Raw genomic sequence first — 16924 nt, 5'->3', positions numbered from 1 at the left:
CGTCGGGCTCTGGGCCGATGGCTCGGAGCCTGGAGCCTGCTTCCGATTCTGTGTCTCCCTCTCTCTCTGCCCCTCCCCGTTCATGCTCTGTCTCTCTCTGTCCCAAAAATAAATAAACGTTAAAAAAAAAAAATTAAAAAAAAAAAAAGAAATGTTATCCTATGTCCAAGCCAATTAAATTTTATTAAATGTATACTGAGTCCTGGCTGCTGTTCATCAAAGGTGAATAAGACATCTTTTTTTTTTTTTTTTTTTTGCTGTGGATGCCTTCTACCTAATAAAGTAGATAAACCACATTGCTAAATAATTCTAGGGAGAAGCTGAATGTGCCAGGTGCTAAAACTGAGAACGAACAGACTTAGATCAAGACCAGGTACCTTTCAGGTTACCAGTACCACTGAAGAAAATGCTAGAATATATATGGAGACTAGGAACCGAGAAATTTGCTTTTGACATTAGGACCAAGGAACAGAAGTAATTAATAAATGCAACAGACCGTGTATTCGGTATTCGAGTTTCATCTACTGTGGCCCTGTTTGCCTCTCCTTTTCTCTCTCATTAACTTTGCAGCCCTGCTGGGCTCCCCTCTCCCCAGCAATCTCACGTTTAAAGCTAACAGAGTAAGGGCGCCTGGGTGGCTCAGTAGGTTAAGCTTCTGACTTCGGCTCAGGTCCCGATCTTGTGGTCCGTGGGTTCGAGCCCTGCGTCGGGCTCTGTGCCGACAGCTCGGAGCCCGGGGCCCGCTTCAGATTCTGTGTCTCCCTCCCTCTCTGCCCTCCCTCGCTCCCACTCTCTTTCTCTCTCAAAAACTAAATAAACATTAAAAAAAATAAAGATAGAGTAGAGGGTTTAAGCAGTGGACTCGAGCTAGACTGCCTGCGGACAAATCCCGGTTCCAATATTTTTAAAAATTTACTTGAAAGAGAGACAGAGAGAGAGAATTGCACACAGGCTCCATGGTCAGCGAGGAGCCTGATGTTGGGCTCAATCCCATGACCCTGGGATCATGACCTGAGCTGAAACCAAGAATCAGATGCTCAACCGACTGAGCCTCCCAAGCACCCCTCCAGTTCTAATATTTACTCATTATATGACTTTAGTCATGTCACTGGACTTTTCTGTGCCTTCGTTTCCTCTTCTGTAAAATGGAGCTATGAATAGCACCTACATGATAAGGCCATAGGAAAGCTTAAGTAAGTTAAATGAATAAATGGGTAAAGCATTTGTGACACCACTGGGCACACGTTAAGTGATCCACAAACATTAGTGATTCTCACAATCTCCAGTCATTAAGTCCTGTCCATTCCATATGCTAAAAACCTTTCTGAATCCCGCCTCCCCCTCCGCCATTACTGCTTTAGTTTAAGATCACGTTGGCACAGGGGCGCCTGGGTGGCTCAGTCGGTTAAGCGGCCGACTTCGGCTCAGGTCACGATCTCGCGGTCCGTGAGTTCGAGCCCCGCGTCGCGCTCTGGGCTGACAGCTCAGAGCCTGGAGCCTGTTTCAGATTCTGTGCCTCCCTCTCTCTCTGCCCCTCCCCTGTTCATGCTCTGTCTCTCTGTGTCTCAAAAATAAACGTTAAAAAAAAAAAAATTAAAAAAAAAAAGATTACGTTGGCACAATTGTTTGCAGTCGCCCCTTAACGAGTTTGGTCTCCCCCTCTTCCAACCCTCCCCTCTGTCTCACTTGACTGCCTGACACCTTCTTGCTTAGACTTCACACTCAGCTCTGATGTCACCTCCGTGATACGTCCCCTGCCTCCCAGCCTTTCCCTCACCCAGCTAAGGCTCTCCGTGTGCATTCGTATGACCTTGAGCACACCTCCCCCACAGTGCATCTCACACAGCGCCGTGACTGGCCTTGATATTCCCGGGGCTGTGAGCACCTTGAGGGGTGGGGAACTGGGCTTACGCAGCTTTGAACTTCCGGCCGAAACACAACACCTGTTACAGAGTAGGTGCTTATTGATGGCTTGGGTGGGCGAACGAATGGCCTCTGCCTGTAGAAAGTTAGCTTACGAGGTTCATTTTGCAAGTCGAGGTGAGCGCACATAAGGCTAAATAGTAACAGTGTGCGTTAAGGGCTGCAAGAGTTCAGAAAAGGGCATTTGATGAGTGTTAGACAAATCCAATCAGGCTTCAAAGGGTAGAGCTTGATTTGGAACTTAAGAACGGGCAGCACTTGGGGCACCTGGCCGGCTCAGTCGGTGGAGCATGTGGCTTTTGATCTCAGGTTTGTGGGTTTGAGCCCCACGTTGGGTGTAGAGATTACTTAAAAATAAAATCTTCGAAAAGAAAAGAAAAAAGGAACAGGCAGAACTTGGCATGAATAGAGCAGCGGCCATAATTTAGGCCAGGGGAGTGTTTTGTGAGTTGAATAGATGATAACAGAATTAAAAAAAAAAAAAAAACTCCAAACATCTAGCCTCTCCAAAAGAGAGAAGAGACCAGCCTAATTAGGGTGTGCGTGCAGGTCCTTCCGCTCTAACAACGGTGTGTGTCCTGAAGGTTTATTTACAAGTTATTTGTTTGCAGGATGGTGAAATTTCTGACCACGCCCCAAATACTGCATTTTAAGTTTCTTAAATAGCCGATCTATCCCCTGGAGTACTAGCCTGAGCTCCAGGGCCTGGGAGCAGGGGTTGGGGACAGGCGTGACAGGTTCTGGGCTGGAAGGCATAGAGTAGTAGAGGAAATGGAGCTTTGTTATTCTTCTACAACCTTCTCTGTACCCTTTTCTAGATCTCGGTTTCTCTTTCTCTGTCTCTGGATACAGTTGCTCTATCCTATCCCCCCCCCCCCCCCCCCGCCAGCTGCCTTCATATAGTACCCCACCCAAGTTTGCAAGGACTCCAGAAGGCTCTCTCACTACCAGCCTTCCCGGTTCCCTGAGGGCAGCAGCTCTTTGCTATTTGAAGGAACTTGACTGAACTCATTTGCACCAACGTGAGACTAACTGACAGTCGCCTTATCCTGGCAGCTCTACTTATTGTAATTTTCACAGGATTCTTTTTAGCTCAAATGAACCCATACTTGATGGAATTTCTGGCAGTAGGTACGTAGCAAACAATGAGAGAGAGGGGGGGGGACGGGGGAAGAGAGGGAGAGAGAGAAAGCGCAGGTGCAAACCTTGGAGAGAAAGTTTGTTGGAGAGAGAGTTGGCACTATAGGAGAAGATATTTGAGGACAGGGAAAGCCTTTGCGAATTTCCCTTTCTGCCCTGATCCTTACTCTGTCTATTTTTGGTACCTTCCTTTCTTGAATGCACAGAAACTTTAAGCTGCAGGGGCACCTGGGTGGCTCGGTCGGTTAAGCGTCCGACTCTGGGTTTCAGCTCAGATCATGACCTCATGGGTTCGTGAGTTTGAGGCCCGCACCAGGCTCTGAGCTGACAGTGCGGAGCCTGCTTGGGATCCTCCCCCTCTCTATACCCTTCTCCTGCTCACACTCTCTCTGCCTCTCTCAAAATAAATTAACTAATTTAAAACTTTTTAATGTTTATTTTTGAGAGAGAGAGAGAGAGAGAGAGAGGCAGAAAGAGAGGGAGACAAAGAATCCAAAGCAGGCTGCAGTCTCTAAGCTGTCAACAGAGAGCCCGATGGGGGGCTCGAACTCCCGAACCTCAAGATCATAACCTGAGCCGAAGTCGGACACCCAGTCGACTGAGCCACCCAGGCACCCCGAAATAAGTTAATTTAAAAAAAAAAATTAAAAGAAAGAGGCTATAAGCTGCATTAAATGAATGCTACTGTGGCAGTTCCTGGTGAAAGGGATTTTGTGTTTTCCAGTTGTGTGCAAATCTGGGACAGCTCGTAATGGGAAATGAGATTAAATAAGTCAGGTGGAGCTGGGGTTGCGGGACCCTGAAAGTGGAGTCTACAAATATATCCACACAAATAAAGGTCATAGGTTTTTGAATGAGGATTGAGATAGTCAAAGCAATATGGAAGGCATAATTAATTCTAATTTTAGATTAGGAATGGTGGGGTGTCAAGTTCACTCTTGGCTCTTGTGCGAGTGGATAATACAGAATCCTACCTTTTGCTACCCTTTTCTTCATTGTTCTGGGACTGTTTCCTCTGTTAGTGTCGGAATCCCCGCCTGTCTGTCTGTTCTGTGTGACTTCTGTGCCAATCTTTCCTTTAGGATTCAGGATCCTAGAGACTTTTATGACTCTTGTATTTCCAAACTAGCCCGTAGGGACTTATACACTGCGTTTCTGTGTCCCAGTAGCAAAATTCAAGTGCAGTGTTAGCAAAACACGGCTCCCTTTTATGACACCACGTTACTTTTATTTAAATAAAAACCTCCAGCCTTTGTACCCCCCCCCCCCCCCCGAACACGCCCCAAGATCGTGGTTAATGATCTGTACCAGTGAGCCCTCACAGCTGCTGGAGCCTCCACCCCCTCTACCTAACCCTAAGAAAATGCTAAAGTTTGTTATGAATAAGCTCTTCCCTGTGGGGAACTTCATTGTCTTTCATTCTTTTTATCACTCATTATGTTGATATCCTTGGTATTTCTACCCTGCCGGTTTGCGTAAATGGGTGTGACAAAGGGATTGGAGACATTTCCTTCAGCCTAAATTGTAATTCTCATAGTGCAACAGACGAGTCACAGGTCTTTAATCAAACATGTATTTTTTTTTTCCCTCTATTTTGAAAGTTACAGGAGCTTGTTAGCGTTGGGCCCTCCTGTGCTTAATGTGTGTATTTTACTCTTGACTGCTCACCGTGTCATTTGGGCTACTAGGTTGTGGTGATGTGAAGTGACTTGCTTGGTTGAATTCACTGTTTTATTGTTTTGCTCAGTCTAGCGGAGCAGTTATTGTCAAAATTGGACTTCGTGACTCCCCTTTTCATCAGCACTGGTTACGATAATTAAGAAGACCTCATAAGCCAAAGAATATGGTTTTTATCCTTTTCAATGAGTGGTCTGTGGAAATTCTTGGTTTTAGGAGATGGCTGTTTCGTATTTCAGTGTTCTGGCCTAGGTGATAAACCAATGAAGTGCATTTCTTCGGTTTTTAGTTTTACCAGTCCTGTCTTGACCTTGACAAACGATGATTGGCGACTCCCTTCCTTATTGTAGCTACGCGTTTCCTTTGCTCAGTTTAGGTCAGGAGTCGCTTACCGAGCCATTCACCCCTCCCTCCGTCCATCATAAAGTTGTTCTATACCTACTGTTGTGGGCACCATGCTAGGCACACACAGGGTCGATCACACGGACACCAAGAGTCATTTAGGTATTTAGGTAGAGTGTTTGCAGTGGTGGTCTTTCATTTATTTCTCACGCTTCACATCTTCGTTCAGGAAGGATGAGGCCCTTTGACGATTTCTCATTTCATTATCACCCGGAAACTGCTTAGTCTTGGAAGAGAGGGCTTACCTCCGCCAACTTGATTTCACCCCAGTTGCCTCCTACAACTAACTGGACTACTGTGTGACAGGCACTGGGAGGGGGAAATAAAAACATAAGGAGGACCCACACGCAGCCCTCAGGAGTATCCAGTCTAGTTTAGAGTTTATAGAAACAGTTACAATCCAAAGTGACAGGACCTATAATATTCAAGGTGTCGTGGGGGGTTAGAAAACCTAGCAGTGGAGTCTGCTAAGGGATGGGGGGGGCTGTTGTTCATGGAAGGAGATAAGCTCGAACACTTGAGTATGACTAGAAATTTGCTTGGTAGACAAGGAGAGCAGGGCATTCCAAGTGGAGTGGCATTCCAAGTGCCAAGAAGTGTTAATCGAGTGATAAAAAGGGAGCTCTGAGAATTGCCACTGGGAAGGTATTTCTGGCATAGGTATAGGCTGACGATTCTGCAACCAGAATCCAAGATCGTCCTGTATCTCCCATGACCCGTTCCTCTTTTCCTCCGGCCTCTTCCTTCCTTCCTCATAAAGGAACTCCGTGGCGGTGTTTAGGAGTCCTATTTGTGTGTGTGGGAGGGGGGTTCCCTAAAATAAATATTCATACAATACAGACGAAACTAACGGACACCAAATTAGGTGTCAGGGGACCTGGATTCTTGTTTCCCAGTTCTCTCAGCAGCCATGTCACTTGAGTCGTCATGTAATAACTCTGTTTCTTCACTAAAATGGGAATATTAACACCTGCCTTGCCTACCTCAGAGTCCAGGGGAAAAGGAAAAATGAGACTCTTAAAAGGTCCAGTAAATTTTTTTTTATTTGGAATCCTGCTAGCTAAGGCTACCACCCGACATTTAAGACAAGTAAAATACTTGACGGGGTATCTGGATGGGAAGGCTGGGTCGAAAAGCACAGGAATATGCTTACTTCCTCATTAACTCCCTGTGTCGGCCCTTCTGCCTATGGGGCGTCAGTCAGCTTAGTTCCCTGTTTCTGCACCAACGTGACCACATTTCCTTCTTCCCAGTGGTCTGTCACGTATATCTTCGCCCATGTTAGATTCTCACAGTAAGTCCACGATGGTAAGGGATTTAAGACTTGAGCCAGTAAAATACGAGTCGGTATATTTCACAGTCAACCTTGAATGATTTACGATCTGTTAGGTAGTTTGAATTACTCCTGAACTACCCTCCGTCGTCCTTTGTGGTACCATACAGTGGGACAGCCTGCAGTTCCTTACATTTTAAGGCTGTATAAAAAGGTTATGATTCATTCAAGTGGGAATGGGAAGTTACGAAACGGGCCTTCTACTTTTCTTTTCTTCCTAATCCTGTGACAGTACAGGTGGAGTTATTAGTACCCAGGAAAAGGCTTTTCTTCCCTTTTGACCCCACCTGTGCCACTGGTCATTCACCTGAAATGTGACCTTCCGGGCTGGAGGAGTATGAGCAGTTACTCCCAACATGAGTACCCCTGACCGACCCTTCTTTCGATCACTGGTTTTCCAAGTCTGTCGCCCGAGGACCTTTCTGCACGACAGAAAACTCGGTAAGCCACTCAGGCCTCCTGCTCTGAGCCATCTTAACAGCTATGGATGAGATCACACGATGATGCTATTTTAAATGGAACGTAAGTGAATTGTTTATACTAGATGAATACAGACCCTGTCATCAAAATCACTAATAACATAAGAGACTTGCTGTGTCCTAGCAGGACGTGGTGATTCCCCTCCGTTCCCCACGTGAACGTGCCTTTGAAGTTGGGGGGAAAAAAAAAACCTATTCTAGTTTAAACTATAATAGAAAAACGATTATTGCCTTTTTTCTACCAGGCTTGAGGGACATACTCTGGCAATTGTTCTGTTTTCCACAAAATTAAATGAGGAAACGGTCTGGTTTGTTTTCTCTTTGTTTTCAAGTCTTTGGTACCATTGATACATGGTTTAAAAGCATTCTTCCGAAGACCTAGTGGATTAAATCATTTTTATGTCCCCTAAGTACTGCCCCGTTGTGGAGAATTCTTGAGAAAAGTGTGGCACCTATCCAAAATCACATTCTCTGGTTTTTTCCCCCTGTATTTGAATTTTTTCCTTATAAGTTAATGGAAAGGAAACTGGTCAGTGTTTGCACTCAATAAACAAGAAAGAAGGTGCAGACAGCTTTTATCTGGGACATTTTTAGGTCATTGAAAGAATATTTTTAAGTATTAACTGCTTTTTGAAATTATTGGCAGAGTCCTCTTAACCCTCTTTAACATAAAATGGTTGAATAAGATGAAAAGATTTTTTTTATTGTCTACATAAAAGAAAGCACCATGGTTTTTGCATCATTGCATAAATCTAAGAGATTATGCACACATAAAGAGGATGAGACCAAGCTGAAGGCTAAATGCCAACATCAACGAAAGCTTGTCTGAGTATTTGACACTGTGCATAATGGGGTGTGGTTCCACAGGGAGAGGACACTAAATATTTACACCCCAGGACATGTTTCTCTGGTAAAGCTTCTTGCCCTAGATTAATCTTCCAGCTCATACTATTACCCCCTTCTTTAACCATACCCCCTTCTTACACTTGGATTTTCTCCCATAAAACTTCATGAGAGGCTAAACCTTCTAGATCCAATCCCCTGCCCTCGCTTTTCCCATCTCTCCCATCTCTTTCTGTGGTCTTCGTGAATTCTGTTTTATTGTGTGGACCTTCAGGTGAATTATCTCGGTTTACCACAAGTAGTAAAACACAAGCATGGCCCCCCCCCCCAAGCCTCCCTCACAGCTCTTCCCCCCCCCACCCCCACCAAAGATCACAGCTCTATAATTAAGCTATTCTGTTAGTATCCCTTTCTCATCAATTCTCTGGAATTTTCCGGCGGGAGTTGTGATGCGTACAACCAACATTGTTACCTAGTAATGCCGAGTCGCTGCCCAGTGCAGATGAAGTTCTGTACACATTTCATGCCCTTTCCTCTCAGGCTTGAGAGTAGTAAAGGAAGTTATTGAGAGGAGTGTGTACAGTGAAGAATGGGGAGGTGTGCTTTCCTCGGCCACTTACCATCAGGCTCTGACTTGCCTTAGTGTCCTCTCCGCGCCATCTTGTTTGGCTTTATAGGCAAAGAGTCGAAGAGGGTTTTCGAACATTGTGCGCTAAACTTTAGGAGGAATGCATGGTCCGTGTAATGGAGGAACATTTCAAAACTGGAGACTCAAATTACCATGGGAGACATCACAGAAAAGAATGGAATTTGAGCTGGATCTAGAAGAATGAGTTGAGTTCAGAAAAGTGGAGAGGGGAAGAGATTTCACGTAGGGGGGCCTCTGAAGCAAAGGGAGACAGAACAAAACAAGCCTACGAGACAGAGAACGGGCAGTTGGTGGAGTTCAGGAGTGGGTTGGCCAGCTCATAATGAGTCCTCTTTTTTTATTAAAAAAAATTTTTTTTAACATTTATTCATTTTTGAGAGACAGAGTGTGAGTGGGGGAGGGGCAGAGAGAGGGAGACACGAAATCTGAAGCAGGCTCCAGGCTCCGAGCTGTCAGCACAGAGCCCGACACGGGGCTCAAACCCGCCAACCGTGAGATCATGACCTGAGCCGAAGTCGGACGCTCAACCAAGTGAGCCACTCAGACGCCCCCGTAATGAGTTCTTAGTGCTGAGCATCATTGCTTGATTAATTCCTTGAGTGATCCACGCATTCAACAACTGGCTTCTCATTGCCCATAGGATGAAATCCACACCACTTCACTCACATGTGATTTCCTTATATGTTAAAATCTACTCCCCTCAACACTGTGTACCTAAACACCCTCCAGTAATATTGAAGACTTTCTTGACCCTTCCAACATGTTGTACTCCTTTAAATCTCTGTGTGTCTGCACAGACTGCGTCTTCTGGAGTCTACCTGGAGAATAATACCTCATCCTTCGACCCCAGTCGCAGCCTGATTTTTATTGTTCCTCTGTCGAATCGTAGGCATGTACGACTAAAGCTTTTATGCTGTATTTTGTGCTGTCAGACTGCATGTCTGTTTCCCTCACTCAACCGAGAGCTCCCTGAGAGCAGGGGATTGTTCCCTGTTCACCTTTATATCCATATCACCTAGCGGAGTACCCACCACATATGTAGCAAATCCTTAACAAATATTTGTTGACTAAACCGTGTGTCGAACGTTTAATTTACATCACGTAGAGCCGTCTTTGAAGAGAGTCACCTAGAAGCAATGTGATTGACAGATCGAACATGGGTGATGCAGAGAGATCAGTTGTGTGTATTTTTGGAAGTAGCTCATTTGCTAAAAAAACATAAACAAGAACAAAAACAAACACTAGGGACTAGACACCTGTGAAATCGACAAAGAAGAAAGGCTAGGACTTCATGCCTGGCTACTAGAGGCACGGGAGAGGGAAGGGTTACAGAGAACGAAGATTTAAGGTAACATGACAAAGAACAGGGCAGCGACCCTTGAAAAAAGAAGGTTACTTTCAGGCAAATGTGTTTTCTCCTACGTCAGATCTCCCGGTGTTGGTATTTGTCTCATCCCACCTCTGCTCTAAAGCCCGGCACTTTGTTCCCGTTCAATTAACTGGAACTAAGCTCGAGGTTCCTGTGGTTCTGATCCCCGCATCTGATCCGTCCTTAAGATAAGAAATAAAAATAGTTCAGCCACGCCGGCTACAATTTCCTACCAATGGAAGGTGTTCAGTGCATAGGTTTTTGAATATATAAAAAGGCTGTTTCTGCCTTTGGGAGCTGCAACTGAAGTGTTATACCAGGCAGATACACTGGGGTGCGCTACTGTGTAGCAGAGCCTAGCCGTGCCTCCCAGCTCTCAACTTTAAAACTCCAGAGAATTTGATGAGAGAGGGATCCACAAGAACATGACAAATGATGAGAGTTCAAACCTTAAGAGAAAAATGGGCTTATTGGTAAGAGATCTTTCTTTTCCTTTATTTACTGCTGTTACTTATTCATTACAATAGCAAGCCTGTTGTTTTCATACGTGGCTGTGAAACGGTGTACAAAAATCAATTTTATATGTATTGTAGAATTCAGGAGACATATTGGTAACCATGCAAAAATCATAGGAAGCATGGAGAAAGCTTGATTTTTTTTTTTAAAGTCACTAAGGAGATTTTATTTTCTTTCAGACTGTGGTATAGATTTGTATATATATCTGAAGCTTAAATGTAATACAGATTAAGAAATACATATATATATATATATATATTTTTTGAAGTTAAAATAAAGAATAGTGACTTGTGTAGAGATACATAATTTCCCTCAGTTACCAGAAGGTGGCACACCAGATTCTTCTTAAATACACAAAGGAAAGGAATAATATTAATAGGAATATAAAATAAGCTGTATTTAAAGATACGTTAATGTATTTGTAAGTAAAAAATAATGTAATTGCTATTTGCGTGGTGAGGCTTAATGCTAAAACATGGCAAATATTAATTCAACCCATTGTAGCTTTTTATGATTGCAAAATAATAATTTTTATGTGTATAGCGTTTTAAAAGTGGACTTTGAAATAGTATTGCCATTAAAGAGATGCTGTTTTGAATTCATGGCTCCAAATAAAATAAATAAAAGACTTGCTACCTACCTTTACATAAGAAGTCCTTAGCTTGAGGATAACATTTTGGATAAGGTCTCTGCCAAGGTCTTTCTGACGGTACTATTAGACTGTGACTTTGATTGAGTTGTGACTTGAATAGTGCTTGTGAGATGACCCAGAAAGGAGCCCGAACTGTTTATTTTGAAGACAAACTTAGATAAGGGTAGTGCTTAGCAGAGGTCACTCTCCGTGAGCTAATTGCAACATGAAACGTAATAAAGGCAAGCAAATGCATGAAATTTGCCGTTAGCTGCTCCTACACTTTCTCAGAAAGTTGACTGGTGTCAGCCCATACCGCAGTGCTCCGTAGTAGGTCTCTATTTTGAGAGCTGCGTTCCTCGGGCAGTACCAGAAGTCTCGTCTGTTCATCGTTGTCTTTTATATTAGCCCGGAGGAGTGAGATACGGGAGAGTTCACAAAACCCAAATCTTCCGGTTAAGGAGACCGGTGCCTCTGTTTGTATGTTTTTATTAATTATGAGCAGTATGACAATAAGAAAATTGGTAGTAAACGCACCTAGAAGAACATTAACCATCTGTTCCCTGAAAGCTTGTAATGTGTGTCATTTGCTCTCAGGTTTTTATGGCAAAACAGTGGATCAGCAAAGAACTGAACTCTAAGCTTCAAACACTAGAAAATGACAAAGCATTCCAAGGCCGGGTATATATTGACTGGAAAAGCCTTTCCTTCTGTCCCGATTTTGCCAGTTTAGTCTTTCAGATCAGCTGCCAATAGATGTTGCATTTAACGTCAGTCTTCATTCCAGACTTTCTGAAACATTAAGAGGGCTTCTAAAAACAAATAGAATCTTACGGCTTTCTTGTTAAGTTTTTTTTTTTAAGTGAATTTACATATTTACAAGTTGTTCTGAGTGGTATTGACTGTTCAGGATTTATGAACATGGTTTATTAATTTGCAGCTAAAATATATATTCTGCAGAGCATGCTTTGAAAAATTGGAACTAAATACAATAAAGCCACAATTAACCAGATTTTTTTTTTTTTTTTTTGCACTCCACTTTCAGGAGACGGAGGCAATTGTCTTTAAAACAAGCCGATTTCAAGGATATATTCAAAAAATCAACTTCGGGGTATGTCCAAGGGTCTGCATTTTCCTCTACCTTTTTGCCAGTGAGAATTTATTTGTATAAAAAAGACCCTGAGATACTAGAAGACATTCGGTCATCAAGGCAACTTGGAATAATGTCTAGGTTAATGTGTTTATGAAGCTGAAAAAAATGACAAATTATCCTGTTACAAAAATACCACATACCGTCTGTTGTGCTCTGCATTTTCAAATGGGCTTTCCCAAACACAAGTTCAGTTGGTTTTCATAAGATTGCCGTGAATGGGACAAAGGGGCCCCTTCCCTATTTTACAGGTCAGGGAGGGCACTATGGCAAGTCACAAAGCTAGTCAGTGGGAGACCACAACCAGAGCACAGGTGCCCACGGCCGTGTCCTTCTCCATCCTTCCTGATCAAAAAGGTTCGAAACAAATTTTTCACTTTCACGTGCTATTGGACAGTCTGTGTAATTTAGACTACCTTTGTTTCCTAATGGCTGGGACTTCACAGCCCCCACTCTGCGTATGTCTGTCGGTCTGCCTCTGTGCCTGTCTGTCAGCCAGCTGGAGACCTTGCTTTCAGACTCACCCAGACCTGGAAGGATCTCGAGTGTGGGAGGGGCAAGATAATGGCGGTGCAGACTGGCAAGCAGTGGTGAGCAGCCCACGCTGATACGCTGGGGAAGGCCGGCGACCCAGAGGGAAAACAGCCTCGCCATAGCTGGGGCTATCTCCGGTGGGGGGTGAGCAACCTTGACTCTAAAGCAATGTTTCTTCGCATTCGGTGGACTGGGCAGGAAAATCAACTGGGTCACTTGTATAAAATGCAGAGTGCTAGGCCCCACCTCCAGACTTCTACAGTTAAAGTATTCACCCCAGGTGATTCTTAGGCCATACCAAAGTTTGAGAACACCTGCCTTCAAGGTATAGGACTTTTCCTGTGCTCTGTGTATCGGCGTGTAAAGAAAAGAGCCACCTTTCTTTTGGTAGCATCCATGCTTCGTGTCAAAGTCTGTATGTGTCTCCACCCGAGGCATTCTCGCAATAGCCCCTGTGTATTATGTTGACTGGGAGGTGTTTTTGAAAGATTTGTGTCCATTTTAGACTTAAAGACAGTCAGGAGGCAAAAAGGTTGCTGTCAGAAGGTGAAAAATTAAGTTTTGAGGTTTGAAGAGTTAGCCCAGTGACTGTGCAGACTGCCTGATTAGATCGTGGCCGGAGAACATGAGTTCTTTTGTATACTTGTAACATCCAGCAAAGTCGTAAGTTCTTAGTACTTACTGGTATTTGAACTAATTCAGCAGGCACCTCTAATTTATAGGCTTTGGGCTCGGCATAGTGAGTTGATTGATTTTGGTATTTGTGAAGTTCAAGGAGTCAATCTTGCACCGTCGGTAATGGCTACTAGAGGAAGGAGGCCTCGGTGAAAACAAATGCAGTGTAGTCAGCAAATGTGGAAACATGGTCCTAATTAATTTGCTAGGGCTTGTTCCCTGTTGGGAGGGTCCGATTAAGCTCGGTCTTGCTGCCTCTTTGCCCTTTTTGGGGTATAGGTTTCTGTGCTTTGCAGATCTGAATCTCGAAAAATGATTAACTCTGGAAATTCCCAAAGAGAAATATTTTCATTTACTGACCGAACAACATCAGAGGAATTTCCATAACACGTCCAGACCTGGTGATAGAAGACTCATAAAAAGGCTCAACGATGTCTGTGACTTAGATCCAGCTGAATAAGGAATGAATAAGTAAATGCTAGCTAATTGGAAGATAGTATTTCACTCAAATGTTCTGTAGCTTCAGAATCCCACGAGAAGTAACTGGTTGTTTAAAACCTGTATTTGAGGGGCGCCTGGCTGGCTCAGTCGGTTTAGGTCATGAACTCACAGCTTGTGAGTTACAGCCCCACGTCAGGCTCTCCGCTCTCAGCGCAGAGCCCGCTTTGGATCTTCTGTCTCCTTCTCTCTCTGCCCCTCTCCCCCCCAACATATTCTCTCTCTCTCGGTCAGAAATAAGTAAACAAAAAACTAAAAATGAAGCATGTATTTTATTTTGAAGACATGGAGTGGTTCTGAATTTACTGGCTGGAGCAGACAGACTTAGAAAGGCAGTCACAAAGCCCACGCCCCGTCTAGGTTAGGGGGCGCCGGGCTGGCTCAGTATGAAGAGCGTGCAACTCTTGATCTCGGGGTCGTGAGTTCAAGCCCCACGTTGGGTGTAGAGATTACGTAAATAAATAAACTTTAGGGGCGCCTGGGTGGCGCAGTCGGTTAAGCGTCCGACTTCAGCTCAGGTCACGATCTCGCGGTCTGTGAGTTTGAGCCCCATGTCGGGCTCTGGGCCGACGGCTCGGAGCCTGGAGCCTGTTTCCGATTCTGTGTCTCCCTCTCTCTCTGCCCCTCCCCCGTTCATGCTCTGTCTCTCTCTGTCTCAAAAATAAATAAACGTTAAAAAAAAAAATTAAAAAAAAAAACTTTAAAAAATAAAAGAAATAAAAGTAAATTGCATCTAGCTTAAATCTAGGGTCAACCTAGAAGATGAGGTATGTTTTTTGTTTAAAATATTTTTTAATATTTATTTATTTTTGAGAGAGAGAGAGACAGAGCATGAGTGGAGAAGGGGCAGAGAGAGAGAGACACACACACACACAGAATCCGAAGCAGGCTCCAGGCTCTGAGCTGTCAGCACAGAGCCCGATGCGGGGCTGGAACCCACGAACCGTGAGATCGTGACCTGAGCCGAAGGCGGACACTCAACCGACTGAGCCACCCAGGCGCACCTGAAATATGTTTTTTGCTTCCTCATATCAAAATTGCATTTACTTTGGTTAGTGATAGAACATGAGGTCAAGGAAAATACATTACTTCCCCCCACTGGACAACCATTGCATCCAAGTAACGAAGTTAGACATAACTTTAAAACTGTGTTGTGGTTAGTTCGTAACACGTGAGCTCTTTATAGAACATGAGTTAATGATGTCTGACATCATAGGATTTTCACTGAATTAATTGCTGAGTACGTTTTGAGGCATGACAGTTTTGAATTGCACACTTTTCAGCTTCCTTCTGTAATTTAGACTTACCACCACATATTTGTTATCTTTCAAGGTAAGATATACCCGCCTTCTTTCCCTAAGAATAAAATCTTTCTAACGTAAGATCACCCAAGAGAAGAATTCTAAATTAGAAAATGAGAAGGATCTGAAAATAGTTCAGAAAACAAAGGTATTGAACTGGTTGCTGAATTTCTTGGATACCACCATAGGAGGCAAATAGCATGACTATAAACTATATACCTTTATGAAGACTTTCGAGCCCCATGTTATGGCAACAGGTCACAAGGTTCGAGTCTGACACTGAGTCTTTTTTTTGGAATTTAAGATTTTCTCCTTCATGTCTGGTTACAGCCTTTAATATTTAGTCAACAGTAGTTTCTATAGATGTATATTCCTAGGAAATTTGAAATTGTAATAGTTAGGCCCAGGAAATGCTAAACATAAAATTAAACTAGTTGAACATAAAGGGCCCCTTTTCGTGGAAATTTTAAGTAGTATTGTATGATCTTAATGAGTCCTTACGATTGGCTTTCCATGAAAGAGTTTACTTCTAGATCTCATTTTTTAGCTATAACATTTATGGTGCAGATGTGCATGTGGTAATAACTCTTTGAGTAAAAGGAAATAAGTATCATTTTTTAAATAGTAGCATGATTTCACTAATTTTAATTGGAATGTTGAGGAAAATGTCATACGTTACTGTAAAGGCCTTTCAGTAACTTGGAGTTTTATAAAAGCATAGTTATTGCTGAAAGAATGTAGAATATAAGCAAATGTTGACTTTCCTTAACTAACATGCCTTTTGAGATTGGGTATATATGATGTGCTTATTATTGAAAAGTTTTTTGTGGTGCCGGGGTGACTCAGTCGGTTAAGCACCCAACTTTGGCTTAGGTCATGATCTCATGGTTTGTGAGTTTGAACCCTGCATCGGGCTCTATGCTGGCAGCATGGAGCCTACATCATATCCTCTGTCTCCCTCTCTCTGTTCCTCCCCTGCTTGTTCTCTCTCTCTCTCTCTCTCTCTCTCTCAAAAATAAATAAACTTAAAATAAGTTTGGGGAGCCTGGGTAGTTCAGTCAATTAAGCATCTGACTTCAACTCACGTCATGATCTCACAGTTCGTGAGTTCAGGTCCCACGTTGGGCTCTGTGCTCACAGCTCAGAGCCTAGAGCCTGCTTTGGATTCTTTGTCTCCTTCTCTCTCTGCCCCTCCCCTACTTGCACTCTGTCTCTCTCTCTCTCTCTCTCTCAAAAACAAACAATAAACATTAAAAAAAATTTTTTTAATTTAAAAATTAAAAAAAAGTTTTTCGACCATCATAGATAAACATTATTAGGAAGTATTTACTCTTATTAAAATAGTTCAGGATTTACAGGGGCATCTGGGTGGCTCAGTTGATTCAGCGTCCCAACTTTCACTCAGGTCATGATCTTGCAGTTAGTGGGTTTGAGCCCCGCGTTGGGCTCTGTGCTGACAGCTCAGAGCCTGGAGTTTGTTTCGGATTCTATGTCTCCCTCTCACTCTGCCCCTCCTCCGCTCACGCTCTCTCTCTCTCTCTCTGTCTCTCAAAAATGAATAAACGTTAAAAAAATTTTTTTAATAAAAAATACTTCAGGGTTTATAAAAAGATTGTAATATTGCTTATTCTTTTGTTTCCATGCAACTTTTATGGTTTTGCTTCTATATTTGATGCCAAATTAAAAAAAAAGTAGTGAAACTATTTGAAAAGCTTTATATGAACGTAGTTTTTAGCCAGGAGAGCCATAGTCTTTTTGCTTGTTTGTTTTAAGGTTTTTATTTTTAAGTAATCTCTACACCCAA

General features: G+C 43.2%; 1 protein-coding gene across 7 annotated transcripts in view; it reads left to right on the top strand.

Annotated features, from left to right (window-relative positions):
- Positions 1-16924, top strand: part of KLHL13 (kelch like family member 13) — a 201832-nt gene that overhangs the window by 110161 nt on the left and 74747 nt on the right. Inside the window, exons 1-2 of one of the 7 annotated variants that reach the window (XM_058714290.1) lie at positions 10169-10288; positions 12008-12073. The exons of 4 other annotated variants lie outside the window; for them this stretch is intronic. In XM_058714290.1, coding sequence (XP_058570273.1) covers positions 10248-10288; positions 12008-12073 — 107 coding nt within the window. In that variant the 5' untranslated portion in view covers positions 10169-10247. Of the gene's footprint in view, positions 1-10168; positions 10289-12007; positions 12074-12771; positions 12791-16924 lie in introns of those variants that run through there. 2 more of the 7 variants (XM_058714297.1, XM_058714300.1) reach the window with 2 other exon arrangements.

The sequence above is a fragment of the Neofelis nebulosa genome, chromosome X (assembly GCF_028018385.1).
Source record: "Neofelis nebulosa isolate mNeoNeb1 chromosome X, mNeoNeb1.pri, whole genome shotgun sequence".
Taxonomy (NCBI): domain Eukaryota; kingdom Metazoa; phylum Chordata; class Mammalia; order Carnivora; family Felidae; genus Neofelis; species Neofelis nebulosa.
The sequence above is the reverse complement of the archived record's forward strand: the minus strand, read 5'-3'. Positions and strand labels throughout refer to the sequence as shown.